The sequence below is a fragment of the Neomonachus schauinslandi genome, chromosome 13, assembly GCF_002201575.2.
Source record: "Neomonachus schauinslandi chromosome 13, ASM220157v2, whole genome shotgun sequence".
In the NCBI taxonomy this organism is placed as follows: domain Eukaryota; kingdom Metazoa; phylum Chordata; class Mammalia; order Carnivora; family Phocidae; genus Neomonachus; species Neomonachus schauinslandi.
In genome coordinates this window covers 32,245,730-32,261,502 of record NC_058415.1, presented here as the reverse complement: position 1 = coordinate 32,261,502, position 15,773 = coordinate 32,245,730, and the positions used below count along the sequence as shown (strand labels likewise).

Below are 15,773 nucleotides of genomic sequence, written 5' to 3'. Positions count from 1 at the left end.
TGTGCAATTACCTAGTTTGTGCATTTCATTATACAGAATGAAAACTCCAACCCATAAAGTGTTTTTTAAGTTTTTCATTACAAAATCTGCTTTTTCATACAATGGCAATATTCACCCAAGAATATAATATGTAGCTACTTTTTTTAATACTGTATTACTTTCAAATAAAAATACTGAAACAAATTCTCCTAAATTAAGTGTAACAGGATATACTGAAATAAAAAAGAATTTAGAGGCTAATACATATTGTCATGCATTCCCAAACAGCAAGTAGATAAAGTTATAGTAAGGCCTTGAAGTCACCGGCCTTAAAAATTTCCTTTAGCTCGTAAAGACTACACTGATCTGGTCAATAATTACCAGTGCCACTTCTATTCCTATACTTCCTAACACCTCTAACTAGGTTAAGAAGTGCATAATAAATTTAGTATGCTAGAAGGGCCCCAATTCTTAAGGAAAGCTAATTAAAGCAAAATGGAAATACAAAGCAACACAGAATCAAGGGATTTTAGGGTCAGAAGAGACCTTAGATATAATCTCTAATAGAACCTTCTCATTACATTGCTTTTAAATCTTTCTTTAATTTAGATTTTTTGTTTAGATTATATGTATGTGAGCTACTGTGCTTACCTTACCCTCCCAAGAATTATTTAAGGTAATAAAAAAGCCCCCTAGTAAGACATAGCACAAATGATACACGCTTTATTTGAAATTTTTCACACTGACAATGGAAAACTACAGCACAGGTTTAATGCTGCCAAGGACAGGAGACTGGAAACTTATGATTTGTCAAAGTCATAAATCTGAGTGTGATGTGACTTTCCATGATAAGTTACCAATCCTTACATGCAGTTTTCACCACCACTTATGGCACTAAAACAAAACTTCACAGCCCCTATCCCCTGAAAGGTCCCTGAAGAAATATCCAAATTACCTAGACAGAAAAAAAATCACCAGACAGCTACATTATCCTTAAATTTTAAGAAGAGAAAATCTTATCCATATTCCTTTTTAACCTCTTCAACCTGCTTATATTTATTTACCCTTTGGAATTCTATATTATAAATTCTTCAAAAGATAATATAGAAAATCCTATTTTTACTCTACATAATATTAAACACATGGATTACTTTTTAGAATAGTAGTAAGTATTTAGTTTACCAGCCCATTCCAGACATCTAACTAACATCTTTCTTCATAATCAGAAGTGTATCCCTAAAGGAGTATTCAGGTATTTCACAGAAATACCCATACTGGAAATTTTTTTTTAAGTGCAGGGATAAAAAAGAAAATGGTGGGAAAAAATCTCAAAGAAATCAATACAAATTCTGCATTTTTCCAGTAAGAATACTAGCATTTTTAATTAGTAGTAACTTGCAGCCATTAAACAGTGGAAATCACAGATTAGAGAAAACTTCAGCAATTTAGATCAAAAGTGATTAGACTCACATTAAAAATCAAAATAGTAAGAAACACATGCTAGAATCAGAGTACTGACAGTATACCGCTAAAAAGAGAACTTGGTAATGTTTGGCATGTGCTCTCAAGTCATCCTGTAACAGAGTAAAAACTGCTTCAAATCAATTTTATAAATAGTCCCCAAAAGGTCAAAAACAAACAGCTGAAAATAAAATAATCCAATACAGTTGGGTTATAAGCCATAAGCTGAAACATAGCTTTCAGGTAATTGTATCTATTTACCTGAGCGGTACTGAAATAGGAAAATAGGCACAAAGCAGTAACATTTAGTTAGAATGATGGGATGTACAACCTGAATCTCAGGATAGACAGATATTTGGGGGGTTCTTTATTTCATTTCATTTGAATTTGGATATAGAGCCAGGATCCTAGAATCTAAATTAGGGTACAATCCAAAATTTGTAACTAATCTCTTCCCCCAACACATTCAGGTGAAGCTGGCAGTAAGGCATCTTCTTCCTTGTTTTAACTGACGCAAATGGATAAAGTAAAGACAGTAGCAAAATGAAACACAGTGAGCACTGAAGCGAGACTCTGGAAACAGTGAGAGCACTGAAGGCCACAAATAAAGGTCTGGCCCATATCTCTGTGATCACAACCTTCTTACTTTATGTTTCATCCGTTCAGAAATGATCCAACACTGCACCAGGCATTAGGGGTGCTACAGAGGTCAATGAGACAAAGTTCTGGCCTCCGGTTACTTAAAAACTATCACAACAGTTGGGGCCAGGGTGACGTCCCTCGTTAGAAATGGTAAATAAGGGGCGCCTGGGTGGCTCAGTTGGTTAAGCGACTGCCTTCGGCTCAGGTCATGATCCCGGGGTCCTGGGATCGAGTCCCACATCGGGCTCCTGGCTCGGCGGGGAGCCTGCTTCTCCCTCTGACTCTCTCCTCTCTCGTGCTGTTTCTCTCTCACTCGCTCTCTAATAAATAAATAAAATCTTTAAAAAAAAAAAAAAAGAAATGGTAAATAAAAAGACAGCTGACCACTGAGCACTGATTCCAGCCTTGCATACATCTTCAGTTACCTCGCCCAGGTTGACAGTAAGAAAACCAACTACCTTCTAACGTTAGATGAAATAATCCCTACGATGCCTTTGCTTCCAAAATTTAAATTATTGATGCCTGGGGTGCCTGGGTGGCTCAGTCGTTAAGTGTCTGCCTTCGGCTCAGGTCATGGTCCCAGGGTCCTGGGATCAAGCCCCGCATCGGGCTCCCTCTCCGAGGGAAGCCTACTTCTCCCTCTCTCACTCCCCCTGCCTGTGTTCCTTCTCTCGCTGTGTCTCTCTCTGTCAAATAAATAGGTTAAAATATTTAAAAATAAACAAAAATAAATTATTGATGCTTACCTCCATGATACAGTTACTATTATAGTCTCCTCCCCACCCGCCTTACTGAAATATAACTGACATGTAACACTGTAAGTTTAAAATGTATAACATAAAATGTATAACATGATGATTTGATTTATGTATATATATTTAGAAATGATTACCGAAATAAGATTAGGTAACACATCCATCACCTCACATAGTTTCTTTTACTTATTTATTTTTTCTGGTGAAAACTTTAAAGAACTTAGCAACTTTTCTTTTTTTTAAGATTTTTATTTATTTATTTGACAGAGACAGAGAGCGAGCGAGCACAAGCAGGGGGAGCGGCAGGCAGAGAAGCAGGCTCCCCGCCGAGGAAGGAGCCAAACGCAGGGCTCAATCCCAGGACCCTGGGATCATGACCTGAGCCGAAGGCAGCCGCTTATCCGACTGAGCCACCCAGGCACCCCAATCTTAGCAACTTTCAAGTACAGTACTATACAATACAGTATTTCTAACTACAGTTGTTACTATGCTGTATATTAGATTCCCAAAATGTATTCATTTTAAAACTGGAAGTTTGTACCCTTAACCACCTTTATCTATTTCTCCCATGCCCCCCACCCACGGTCACCAATTAACTTTCTGTTCCTATGAGTTCAGCGTGTTCTTTTAAGATTCCACATTTAAAGAGAGTATACAGTATTTGCCTTTCTCTGTCTGACTTATTTCACTCAGCATAGTGCTCTCAAGGCCATTTATGTTGTTGCAAATGGCAGGATTTCCTTTTTATAGCTGAATATGAAATTTCAGTGTGTATCTCTATATATACCCCTCATTTTCTTTACCCATTCATCCAACAATGAGAACTCTTTAAAATGAATCTTTAAAAAACAGAACAACCACATTCAAGTCTCACATATACCTTATAAAGATAAATATAAGGTATTTCAGGCTACCCTCTTCTTACTCTCCAGGTGTGCCAAGTACTCATCATAAAAGGAAACAGAATTAGCTAGAACAATCACATCTGTTGTATAAATATATATCCCAAGCAAAATATGTTATTGGAATGTTTCGCATTCATGATGAATAATAAATCTTACATTTACAAAGTACATTTAAAAAGAAAATCCCAGGAAATAATTAGGAATTAGAGTTAGTGACGTACAAACCAGCAATCAAATGTCATCTGACCTCCCTTGCACTGTTAGATTTCCATTACCTCCTGTGGAACCTCCATTAAAAGGAGTCCCAAGGCTTTTCTGGAACCTAAAACTGACAATGTGAGATTGATTCCTAAAGATGTCAAGTCTAAGGATACTTTTAAAATGCAATCATTCCAGCCACAAAATCCAAAGAATCATACTTGTCTACTAAAAATTAATATTGTAACACTCACAACCACACTAAATAAGGGACTTAAAGCCAAAATACTGATATTATCACTTACTCCTCTGCAATGCTTAAACTGCAATTCACTGATTTCTCAGGAGAAAAAAACAGGAATCAAGCTTCATAGACAAAGTTCACACAAATGGATAAATTGAAAAAACAACTGGTGCACTGTGAATTCAGATCATTTCCACTTAGAAATAAGATATTAGGTGGGTCTAAAAAAATCATTGTAAAATTGTATTCGAGAGTTTCCATTTTTATTGCATGGTATCAATAATAAAACACAAAAGACATTGTATTTTCTAAGGGTGTGAGGGATTAAGATTAATAGGAGCTTTAAATTAGTTCTAAAGAGTCATTAATCTAGTACTTCCTTCTTAAGACATGCTAAAGGAAAACAGCATAAACTATCACAAACAGCCTCAGAATCAGTGTGGGTAAGGTAGGCCTGGCCCTAGCTCTGCCATGCAAAGGACAATGGTACCTTGGGAAACAGGACTGTTCAGTGTGTGAGCAAAGGAGTCAAGCAGTAACTGTGGATGGAACAGAGAATTCTTCAAACCTTGGTGAACTGGATTAGAATATCTCTAATCTCTAAACCTATACTTCAGGGTGAATGAGAGGATCACAGGCCAGACTGATTCTACAAAGCTTTAATTTGGCTCATATAATAAATATAAGACCTGCATGGCAAACAAGAACTGAATATACTTATTACAGCACAACTTCCTGGCTGATTTTGAGATACTCTGTATTTATATAATTTTTGTTAATATTATGATCACATCAAAGGAAATACAAAAATGTTTTCTGGGCCCACTAATGAAAGACTTCTTAAATTGGAGATATTACCTCTAACACGAAACAGATCAGATTATTAGGGCTATAAAGAATGTCCATACTTTCCCTCATTTTTCCCTCACTACCTAAAGTGAATGCCAGCAATAAAATCATTAAGAAAGACATTCTCAGACATCTTTAATTTATAGTCACCATACGTCTCTTTCAACACTGAGAGCTAAACATACATATCATGCCATAAATTTTTATCATGCAAGGCATTTTCCTTATATCGTCCTTCAGGATTTTAATCTGGTTGCAAAGAAATTTAACTCATTAGAGATCATTGAGAAATAAAGCAAATGCTACTATTACAATTGAAATCATCTGCTCTGAGATTAAGAGTGAGGGATACAATGTTAAGATCTAACAGGTCCTAATTTTCAAAAATGTTCTGATGCTTCTTGAAAGAGAATTTTTAAGAAGTAACAAGGTAGCACATAATTAAATGGAATAATAGGTGACATGATGGGTTAGTGGAATAGAACTTAATGCTTGGATGTAAGCTGAAGTTTCAACAGGGTTCATCAGGAAAAGCAATTTAGATGAGGAGGAATCTTTGTACCTTAAGTGGGGTATCATTTGTTGTTGAAAGATTCTGTCTCAAGTTCACAGACTGAGACAGCGCAATCTGTCTCACCTGGCAAAGAGCAGACTCCAAAGTTTGTTGAAGTGTGAATGTATGAATGAATAAGTGGGGAAAGACTCATACCAGTGGAAAAGTTATGTATGAGCATGGTTTCGTCAGGGGTCAGGGAGGATCCTCATCTTGAGTGTTACTTAGAATATTTATTTTCGGGCGCCTGGGTGGCTCAGTCGTTGAGCGTCTGCCTTCGGCTCAGGTCATGATCCCAGGGTCCTGGGATCGAGTCCCACATCGGGCTCCCTGCTCCGCGGGGAGCCTGCTTCTCCCTCTCCTGCTCCCCCTGCTTGTGTTCCTGTTCTCACTGTCTCTCTCTGTCATATAAATAAATAAAATCTTTAAAAAAAAAAAAAAAAAAAAAAAAAAAAAAGAATATTTATTTTCAAGAACTATAAAATAGACCTGGGCAGGAAAATGAAGGAATATTTTAGACTTGTTCTGATAAATTGGCATTCTCTGTAGGCTCCTGAGTAGAACAGTAACACCTAGAAATTTATTTAATATTTCTATGATGAATAGAGCCACCAGACAGGATGATTTGAAAAGAGAAGACTAGAAATATAGTAAGTGTAGAAGTGCACACAAAAGCATGTGTACAACCTTACCTTATTGCTAGATTTAAATGTGTTCACAGTGGAGAAAGTGAGAAGAGGGGTTAAAAGATATTAAAATAGGCCACTTACTGCTGTCCATGCATTTCTTTTGCAGCGGGCACATAGCCATCCATCACATATCTCGTGAGAAGGGATACCATAGCAACCTATAAAATAATAGTATGGATTCATGAATTAGGTCTTTTGCATTTTGGTATTATACATCTTAGCACTGAATAACTAAAATCAGAACAACTGCCCACCAGTTGTCACTGCTTAGAACAAAACATAAGCAAGGCTGTCTCAAAGATACTTTTGGCTCTCATGCCTTATGGCTAAAAGGATATCAGCCCCAGGAAACATGAGAGTATGGGTCTTAATCATTACTAATGCTCACAATAGTTATCAGATAATTCTTGAATGGGCAATAATTAAATTTCTAATTTGTTGGGTCTAGTTCTTTACTCATACAAAACATATTTCAAAGTTAGTTGCAATTCATGAAGGAAAATTTGGGGAAGCTTTAAAATAATACAATAAATAAACTTTGACATATTTTGTAAATTAATATAATTTAAAATTACATTTCAGAAATTGTTTAATTAGCTTTAATTTCAATGATAGGGACAGAGGATGCACAATTCATGGTTAGTGATGAAGGGGTATCTTCAGTTCTATTTGTCTATTCAGTACATGCCTGACTCAAAATAACTGTGTAAGGAAATAGCTGATGATGCAAATATAAGCAGCAATTATACAGTACCAACAAACATGTGTTACTCTGACTGCCTTTCAAAGGGCTTTGAAAGATTTAAAGAAGTAATTTTTAATATCAAATTTCTATTACATTTAAATGAAAGAGAAAATAACAGAGATGTAATTACCAAAGAAAAGCCTATCATAGTTAACTAAGACTATAAAATGTTTAGTTCAAGCATATGTTTATGAAATACTATGGCTAAATTGTATAGCTTGTACATTCGGGAATCAAAATTAAATCCTAGTTTTTTTTTGTGAAATGATGCATTGGCTGTTATATACTTTAAATAATGTAGGGTGAATGTGTATATATATATATATGTGCGTGTGTGTTACAGATTGATATAAGTACAACAAGAAGGTTGCTATATTTCAAACACATTATGTTCAAATCTCTTGGGAAGCTGACAGTATCTAATCAATCAATAAATGATAGACAGCGAGGCTCTTTCAACCCTAACGTAAGTCTAGTGTTTCTCTGGGGTAAATACAGAAGGTAATGCCTATATTATAACTATTCATGCTACACTGACAGAGACCATACATAAGTATGTTAACATGACATATGATTTGGTAAGATCTGGAATATTAAAATGCCTTAAAATAGACTTGCAATAAAAATTAGATCCCTTTTCACATTTTAGAGGACTTACATGGCAGGCAAATAAAAAAAAATGTATTTGCCATTTATCCCATGATGTGAAAATACCAAATTGTGACAGGTATGGAACCTAACCATCTGAGTCCTGCGGGGAAAACAACTGTAATGACTGTTCTCCCCTGGAAGGCAACAGAGATCTCCTTACCCTCACAAAGAATAAAAATTAAACTCTATAATTAAATTTAACAATAATTCCCCAAATCACCAAAGAAATATTCATGTCTCTTTAAAAAGTACAAAGAAAAATAATCATGAATCAACATCAGAGGTTAAAATTAAGTTTTTACAAACTATCTCTTAAGTAAAATTCAAATATGTGAAAGGAGCCCCACAATGACCCCACATCTGGACAACAAACAGAACAAAACTGTTCTCCACTGATACTGCACAAAACTGTAGGAAAAGGGATTATTATACCTACTCATACTTTTATCAGAAGAAATGTGAGAAAGAATGATCTAACCATTAAGAATGCCAATAGTTCAATGCAATAGATTTGGTAGGGGACAAAACGGTGAGAAACAAAGATTATGTGAAGCACTGAAAAGCCAGTGATTGATGAATGAGAGATTCATTTACTTGCATGAACCCGTACGCAGCACTTTGCACAGGAAATCAGAAGACTTGTTCCATCCTCTTCCAGAAAGGCATTAGGTGGAGAATATTCTATATTTTCTTCACTATAAATAAAACACATCTCTGGAATGAGGGGCTTAGTCTTTCCTCCCGGAGTAACCACTTCGTCTAATTTTGTCTCCCATCTAGAATCATTTTCTTCATTGCTGCTATCTGGCTGAAAAACATAATATTCCCACATGAGTGAAAAACATGCAAAAAAGTTCATCATTTGTTCTGGTCACTCAAATCCACTAATAGCTGTTCCATGCACTAACTTCCAGCTTCTGTTCTTCCTGTTGTTTTCCTTGATACAACTATTAGCTTTTTATCAATGTTCCTCTTCAGGCTCCCATCCAGAAGCTAAGCTGTAGAAACAGGAGGACATTCTGTGCATCTGCTTGTACGAAAAAGTGATAACCTGCTAAAACTATATTCTTACATAAACAGTTCAGGGAAAGCATCAATTTTTCTGAGGAATTTTTATTTCTTTCTTTATTTTCACTAGGTTAGCAGACCTGGTTTCATATACTGAAGAATTTTACCTGGTTACACTTGAAGGAATGTCTTCAGAGACCTCAGTTTTAATCTGTGCAACAGTTTTTAGAGAATTTTTGAAGGTTGTGCCTCACCACAAAGTTTTTAAAACATCAAGACAGAATGACCTGGCAAATGTCACTAAATAAGAAAATATAGTGTGCAAAACAAAACTGTCATCTCTCACCAAAATATATGAAAAACATTTAGCGCTTAACTGAAATTCTAATTAATGACCTATCTTATCTCCAGAGATCTTATATTAATAAGTTTCCCTATATCTTATAATTTTAGTGAGAATTTTTTTAATTATTGGGGAAATACAAAGGCAGATTATGATATAGAAATAAGAGTCAATAAAAAGTTAACTTTTTCCAAGAAAACAGACATTCAATGACTAAACGGAAAATAGTTTGTCACTCACAAGGGCCACATCGAAGACAAGTGAGTTAAGTTTACTTTCTATATTTTCAAAGATCTGAAAATGTGGCAAATCACACAATTTCATGCCCTGAAATGTCTGAACAAAAAAGTGTTTATATGAACTCTAAAAGAGAAGCAATCTTAAAATACTTCTGATTCCATTATTGATAATATAACTCAGAACACAGTGCTCACATCAATACACTTTATTATATATTGTATCTTAAAATAGGTCACGAAATTCCACCCTTACTAGATTCCTGAAGATCACTTTGTCTGGGTTAGTGTTAGAGAATGTGGCCCTCAGTGAGCCAAAATGCCATCAGTATGACATATGGAATAACACTGAAAACAGTACTATGCACAGCTAGTTGATGAGGGTGAACTGAACAATCCAGCTTGTATTGAGTCCTGCTGTATTTTATGCATGTTCCATGTGGGAAGACAGAGACATTTTAAATGTGGGCCCAGAGCTGACATATTATTGAGAGTGATATTTTCAAACACAAAACAGAGACTAAGTCTAAGTTCTCTCTTTGCAAAACTTATACAACATATTGTTAAGCTTTCAGTTCTGTGTTTCTTGATTAAAAAGACTGGAACTGCCCCTTGACTGAAATGAACAATGACAAATAAACCATTTATTTTAAAATGATAAAGCACTACCAGAGAAATGTCTTTCAAGTAGCACTCAGAAATTCTGTTTGCTCTTTTACAATGGCCATGTAAGTATTGATGTCTCCCTTTCCGTGCGCATACTTACCTTACAATGATTCATCTGTGTTTTTACAGTCATACAGAAAGTGAAGCAGTGAAACGAAACCTTGACAGTGACCCCTCCACCCTTATTACCTTGTAGTAGGGCATTAGGAGAGCACAGATGGCACAGTGTGGCTCCATTTTGGCCATGGCTGCATTATACTCCTGTTCAGCCACAAAGTTTGGGGACTTCGTCTGCCAAAGGTGGACCAAAGGCTTCGCCCAAGACTCTGTTTCTTCCACTTCCTCCTCAATTGACGGAACCTCAGGCAATTCTTGCAAAACAAGGCATGAAAACACAGTGAGCATGGGACCCAGGGAAAAACAATCCTGTTATAAAAGAAGCAAACATTCCAAAGTATCATTGATATTAATGTCAGACAGGAAACCTATTTTATCCTTCAAATAGGTTCTGAGAAACAGAACAAAAAGAATGTCCTTTTCATCCTCCTCATCTTCAAGGGATAGGTCAGATCTGATGGCCAGACAATGAGCCCCCTTTTGATACCCTCCCCATCCCTGCCAATAATAACTAAACTGCTCCCTCCTTCAATTTCACTACTTCTGTGAAATTACCTTCCAGCTAGCATAGGAATTCACTGGCCCAGTAACTGCCTTACCACTATTTTTAGTTTCCTCACCTAACATTGTATATGGCTTAATAAAAATGTATTAAATGAACTTCACTTAATTAACTTTTGAGTTCAAGAATTCATGACAAATAACATTTACAGAGCACCTATCATGTGCCAAGCAATACACTGCCATTACATGAATATGAAAAACAATTCCTATTCAAATCTTATTTGCTCAAAATAATACTCCCAGAGGGTCAAATCTCTTAAACATGTGTAACTGTTAACATGAAAGAGGCAGAGATCTACTCCACAAAAATACCACTTTACAAAATTTTATAGAAGGCCAGAAAAATACAGAAAGATATAACAGGTTAAGAGAAAAAATTCCTAATGCCTATAACAGAGGACAGTATATGAGAACAAGTGACAGCAATCACAGCTACATCTAGTACTTAACATCTACAGCTGTGACACATTCTAAAACACCTCACCACTAGCTGTCATAGTCTAACAAATAGATACTGTGGAGCAACGTCCTCAAGTCCCAAGGCACAGGTGCTTCTGTGAACCAGTGTGCTCCAGCCCCTTGCCTTGTTGACTTACCTGTTTTACAAAAGTCAAAATAGATTTGCTGAGATGAAAAAATAAGAAGAGTTAAATGAGGCTGAAAAGAACTCAAAAGACATCAAATGCCAACTGAGATGAAAGGGAATGTTCCTGCTTCCATGTTGGTGGTGGTGGTGGTATTATTATTATTATCATTACTATTATTAACAATGGAAAATGCTTAGTACTTAACCAGGCAGTGTCTGAAAACAAAAGGTAAGAACCTTAGCCTATGTTTGCAGTGAAGTAATCTGCCACTAAACATACACTACTTCCATCTCAGTCTCCCTACAATACAGAATAGAAGACTTCCTATGAAGACTTAGATTTGACAAATTAAAGATGGGAGTAGAAAATTTGACCAGGAATTTGAAATACCATTAAGTCCTTAACTCATAGGCTAATATCTCCCACATACATACTAAAAATGGGATCTAAACAAAAAGAAATATTTTGGGTTTGAATAGCTATTGCCTCTTCCTGATATTTATCATATCACTTGCTTTATTATAAAAGGTTGAAACACACAAGATAGATGATGCTCCTATCCCTTTGGTTGGTCATAAGTTAATGTGAGGAGTTCTCAAAATATTTTTAGGGATAGAGTAAATACTATTTAATTCCTAAAAGCCTAACAACAAAAAAGAAGTAAAGGAGGGCAATTCCTAACAAGAGAGCCAGAGAGCAGGAGGGTGTGGGCAAGCCGTGGCAAGACTTGACCTAGGATAGCCTGATTCAAATTGAGCTTTTCTCAAACTTTCTCAACAGACCTGGGAGAGAATCCTGCTCTACGGATGTCCTTCCCCAAAGATGAGGCTGTACTCTGGCCCAATAAGTATTCATTTGGTTTGGATAATCTCTGGGCCAGAATACATAGTGAACACCGTAACTATGTAATCCCATCAATTAAAAGTATCATGGCGGGGCACCTGGGGGGCTCAGTGGGTTGAGTGACTGCCTTCGGCTCAGGTCATGATCCCGGAGTCCTGCGATCGAGTCCCACATCGGGCTCCCGGCTCAGTGTTTCTCCCTCTGACCCTCTCCCCTCTCATGCTGTTTTTTTCTCTCTCTCTCTCAAATAAATAAATAAATAAAATCTTAAAAAAAAAAAAAAAAAAAGCATGGCAGCAACACTATGCAGCACCAAGTAGAGGGAACTGTTAGTCCAGAGACCTACCTTTAAATTCAAACCCTTTGATTCAGAAGGCCTATGGCTTTGGGTAAAACTCATTCTCATTTTACAATTTACAATGAGAATTCCTTTCTCACCTACTTCAGAGTTTTTTTTTTTTCTCTTTTTAATATTAAAATGAAATAGTAAATGTAAAACTTTTTAAAATCTAAAGTGCTGGAGTTCTTTGTAAAGTTCAAAGTGACATATAACTGTATATATTATTGTGTAAAATCCATCCAATCATCTTATTTTCATTTGATCTGTTTATCAATTAAATGCTGTAATACTTTATGAGGAGGAAGAGAGTGCATTTAATCACAAGTACATGGTGATTATTCACATTTTAATTTAGCTTTAAAAATCAAAAACCTTGGCACATTCTTGAAAGTAAATATTCTTTCTTCTTGAAATTTCTTCATTGCACCCTCCATCTCCAAGAACTCTTGCTTACCAAATTGACCCATGGCATGTTCAAGGATAGACTCATCTGGCTATTGTTTTTTCTAGATTTATAACATTCATTTAACTATAAATCTCAATTCCAAGGGAACCAAGAATGTTGGGGGGAAGAGGGAGTCCCTCTGGGATGATCTAAAAACTTTCATCATCTCATTATTTCAAATGAAAACTCTCCCTTTCAGCATCTATTCCTGTTCCTGGTTCCATTTTAGTAAACCTTCATCTACTTACTTAAAAAAAAAAATACTTCCACTTCCAGTATACAGAAGAGGAAAAATGTTTTTTCCACTGCAGCTTTTAAATGTTCTGACATTTGGCATCACTATGCCTAGGAATTTCCTCTCTTCCTCCCTTCAACTACAGTTGACTAATGAACCTTTAATGCGTCACTGTACTTTCATTAGAACATAATTATCTCACAACATGATGTATTTTAAAACATGCCATGCAATAAAAATAGATTCTTACATTTTTTAAACATCAAATTAGTTCAGGGTGCCTGGGTGGCTCAGTTAAGTGTCCAACTCTTGCTTTCAGCTCAGGTCATGATCTCAGGGTTGTGAGATCCAGCCTGCATCAGGCTCCATGTTGGACATGGAGCCTCCTTAAGATTCTCTCTGCCCCTCCCCAACCCTTCTCTCCCCTTCTCTAAATAAATAAATATCAAATTAATTCTCACAACATCCTCATAAAAGAAAAGGGCCAGGGTAGATACTATCAAACATAAAAAGACACGAACACTGTAGGTATTTAATGAATACCAATATTTTTATTACTAAAATTATATCTTTTTTCTACCAGCATACCAACAATCAGAAGATTGTGCACAGTTCTGAGTCTCATCCTGAATGCCAGTTTGCTGTAGATTCAGGAGAGAGTGAGGCAAATGAAAAATCCCTTGGTGTAAGCGCATCAAAGTTTGGGAAATCTGTGAAACATTACCAGCAGTTACTGTATTCCTAACAAGAATAAAAGAAGGGCTAATAGTGTACCAGCAGATCAAAGTAAGGTCTGTGGACTCCCAGAGACATGCAGCATAATTTCACAAAGTCTGTATAGTCAAAAATGCTTTCATAATAACATGAAGACATTATTTGCCTATGTCATCCTGGCAACAATTTTATTAAATTTGTGATAAACATGGGATATATGCATAAAGTACTTCTGCTGCACAGAAGTTCAATAGTTGTCTTGGGGAAAAGTGCATGTGCAATTAGTTGAACTGCAAGTTGAATAAGATGTCTCCTTCATGGAACACCATTTTTACTTCAAAGAATGATTAACACACAAACTAGAGTAAGTAAGATTTGGGTCTGGTAGGAATTTTCATGAAAGTAAACAGAAGAAGTCTGTCAGTTTAATAAAAAAAAAAAAAAACTATTCAGAGTATTTGTTGACAGTAGTAAATTCAAGTTTATCAGTCAAAATTAGAATTCTGGATAATATGTATCCACTATTGTAACCTTGACAACTTCCCAATACTTAAAGCTGTTTCTGATGGGACTGATGGTGATAATATCCAATATAATTTTTAAATATTATATAAAGAGACCTATACAACTCAGATATGTTTACCAATGCATTATGTTCCAAAATCATGCATGTGTAAAAGAGTCACTCAAAGTGAAGACAAACCAGTGAATCCTTAGCTTAATAGAGTACAAAGAGTTCGTTGACGTGATTTCAGATTCCACATTGCAACTAATCTTTAAAAAACTAACACATGCCAACTTTTGGTGTAGTGTCAAAGAAGAATGTCCATAATTATCTGAAAAGGCTATTAAAATATTATACCCCTTCCAAGCACATATCTGTGTGAAGCTGGACTTTCTTCATATACTTCAACCAGAAGATAATGCAGCAGATTGAACACAGAAACAGATGTAAGAATCCAATTATTTTCATTAAATCTAATATTAAACACCTTTGCAAAAAAAATTGTGAAACAATGCCACTCCTCTTTTTGTTTTTTATAATTTGGGGATATTTTTATTTTTTATGAAAACAAATATAACTATGAATTTATTATTGCTACTTTTAAATGAATTAATACGTTTAAATTTTTTCCTGTTTTAACTTCAAGCAAATAAGTATTGAAAAGGTGAACCCATGGGAAGGAAGGGAAAAAGGAAGGGAAAGGACATGATAAGATTAAATGAAATCTCTTTGGGGTCCTCAAAACATTTAAGGGCATGGGGGTCCTGAGAGCAAAAAGGTTGAGAATCATTAACATAAACATGACTATATAATATTCATCAAAAATATTAGTATCACAGAGTTACTGTTGAACAAATACAGCCCTAATAAAAGTAGTGCAGACTCTGTTCTCACAGCCAGGCAAGAATTTCATAAGCTATTTTCCTTAATCAATTTGTGATCCTTAAACAAAAGGAAAACAAGTCAATACTGGAAGAAGGCATACTTTCCTCTCAGTTCCTTCATTAAGATCTACAAGGTTTGTTAGCTATAGTAGAAAACAAATTATATGCCATCAGAACTTCATTTTCTTTTTTCTTGGTGAGTCTCTTACTTCATGAAGGCAATCTAAACTCACAAAAACGTTCCCGTTACTCTGTAGTGAGTAAAATACAGTTAAAAACACACAGTAGTTCCTTAAATTTACATAAGCTCTTATACAGAATTCACAGAAGCAGGTTATAACACAGTTCTAGACACCATGTTCTCAGGAACTTTGTCCTGAGTAAGGAAATGTAAGCAATGGCTTAGGTGGCATCCTATGAAGGATGGCCAGCTCCCAAACAACCACTACTATGATGGGGGGATGGGGAAAATACATACTACCTTGGATAAATATACTGAAGTCACCTGTTGAAAATGTTACTGCCATAACAGAAGCACCTTGAACAGCTGCTCTGAAATTTTTCAGTTGCCACAACACTAAAAAAAAAAGGTGTATTACCTTATAAAAGAACTTG

At 35.8% G+C, this 15,773-nt stretch overlaps 1 protein-coding gene across 1 annotated transcript in view; it reads right to left on the bottom strand.

Annotated features, from left to right (window-relative positions):
* KDM4C (lysine demethylase 4C) overlaps nucleotides 1–15,773 on the bottom strand; it is a 437,653-nt gene that overhangs the window by 143,305 nt on the left and 278,575 nt on the right. Inside the window, exons 12-14 of the mRNA XM_044920760.1 lie at nucleotides 10,114–10,295; nucleotides 8,266–8,479; nucleotides 6,357–6,433 (exon numbers count right to left, since the gene is read on the bottom strand). Coding sequence (XP_044776695.1) covers nucleotides 6,357–6,433; nucleotides 8,266–8,479; nucleotides 10,114–10,295 — 473 coding nt within the window. The remainder of the gene's footprint in view (nucleotides 1–6,356; nucleotides 6,434–8,265; nucleotides 8,480–10,113; nucleotides 10,296–15,773) is intronic.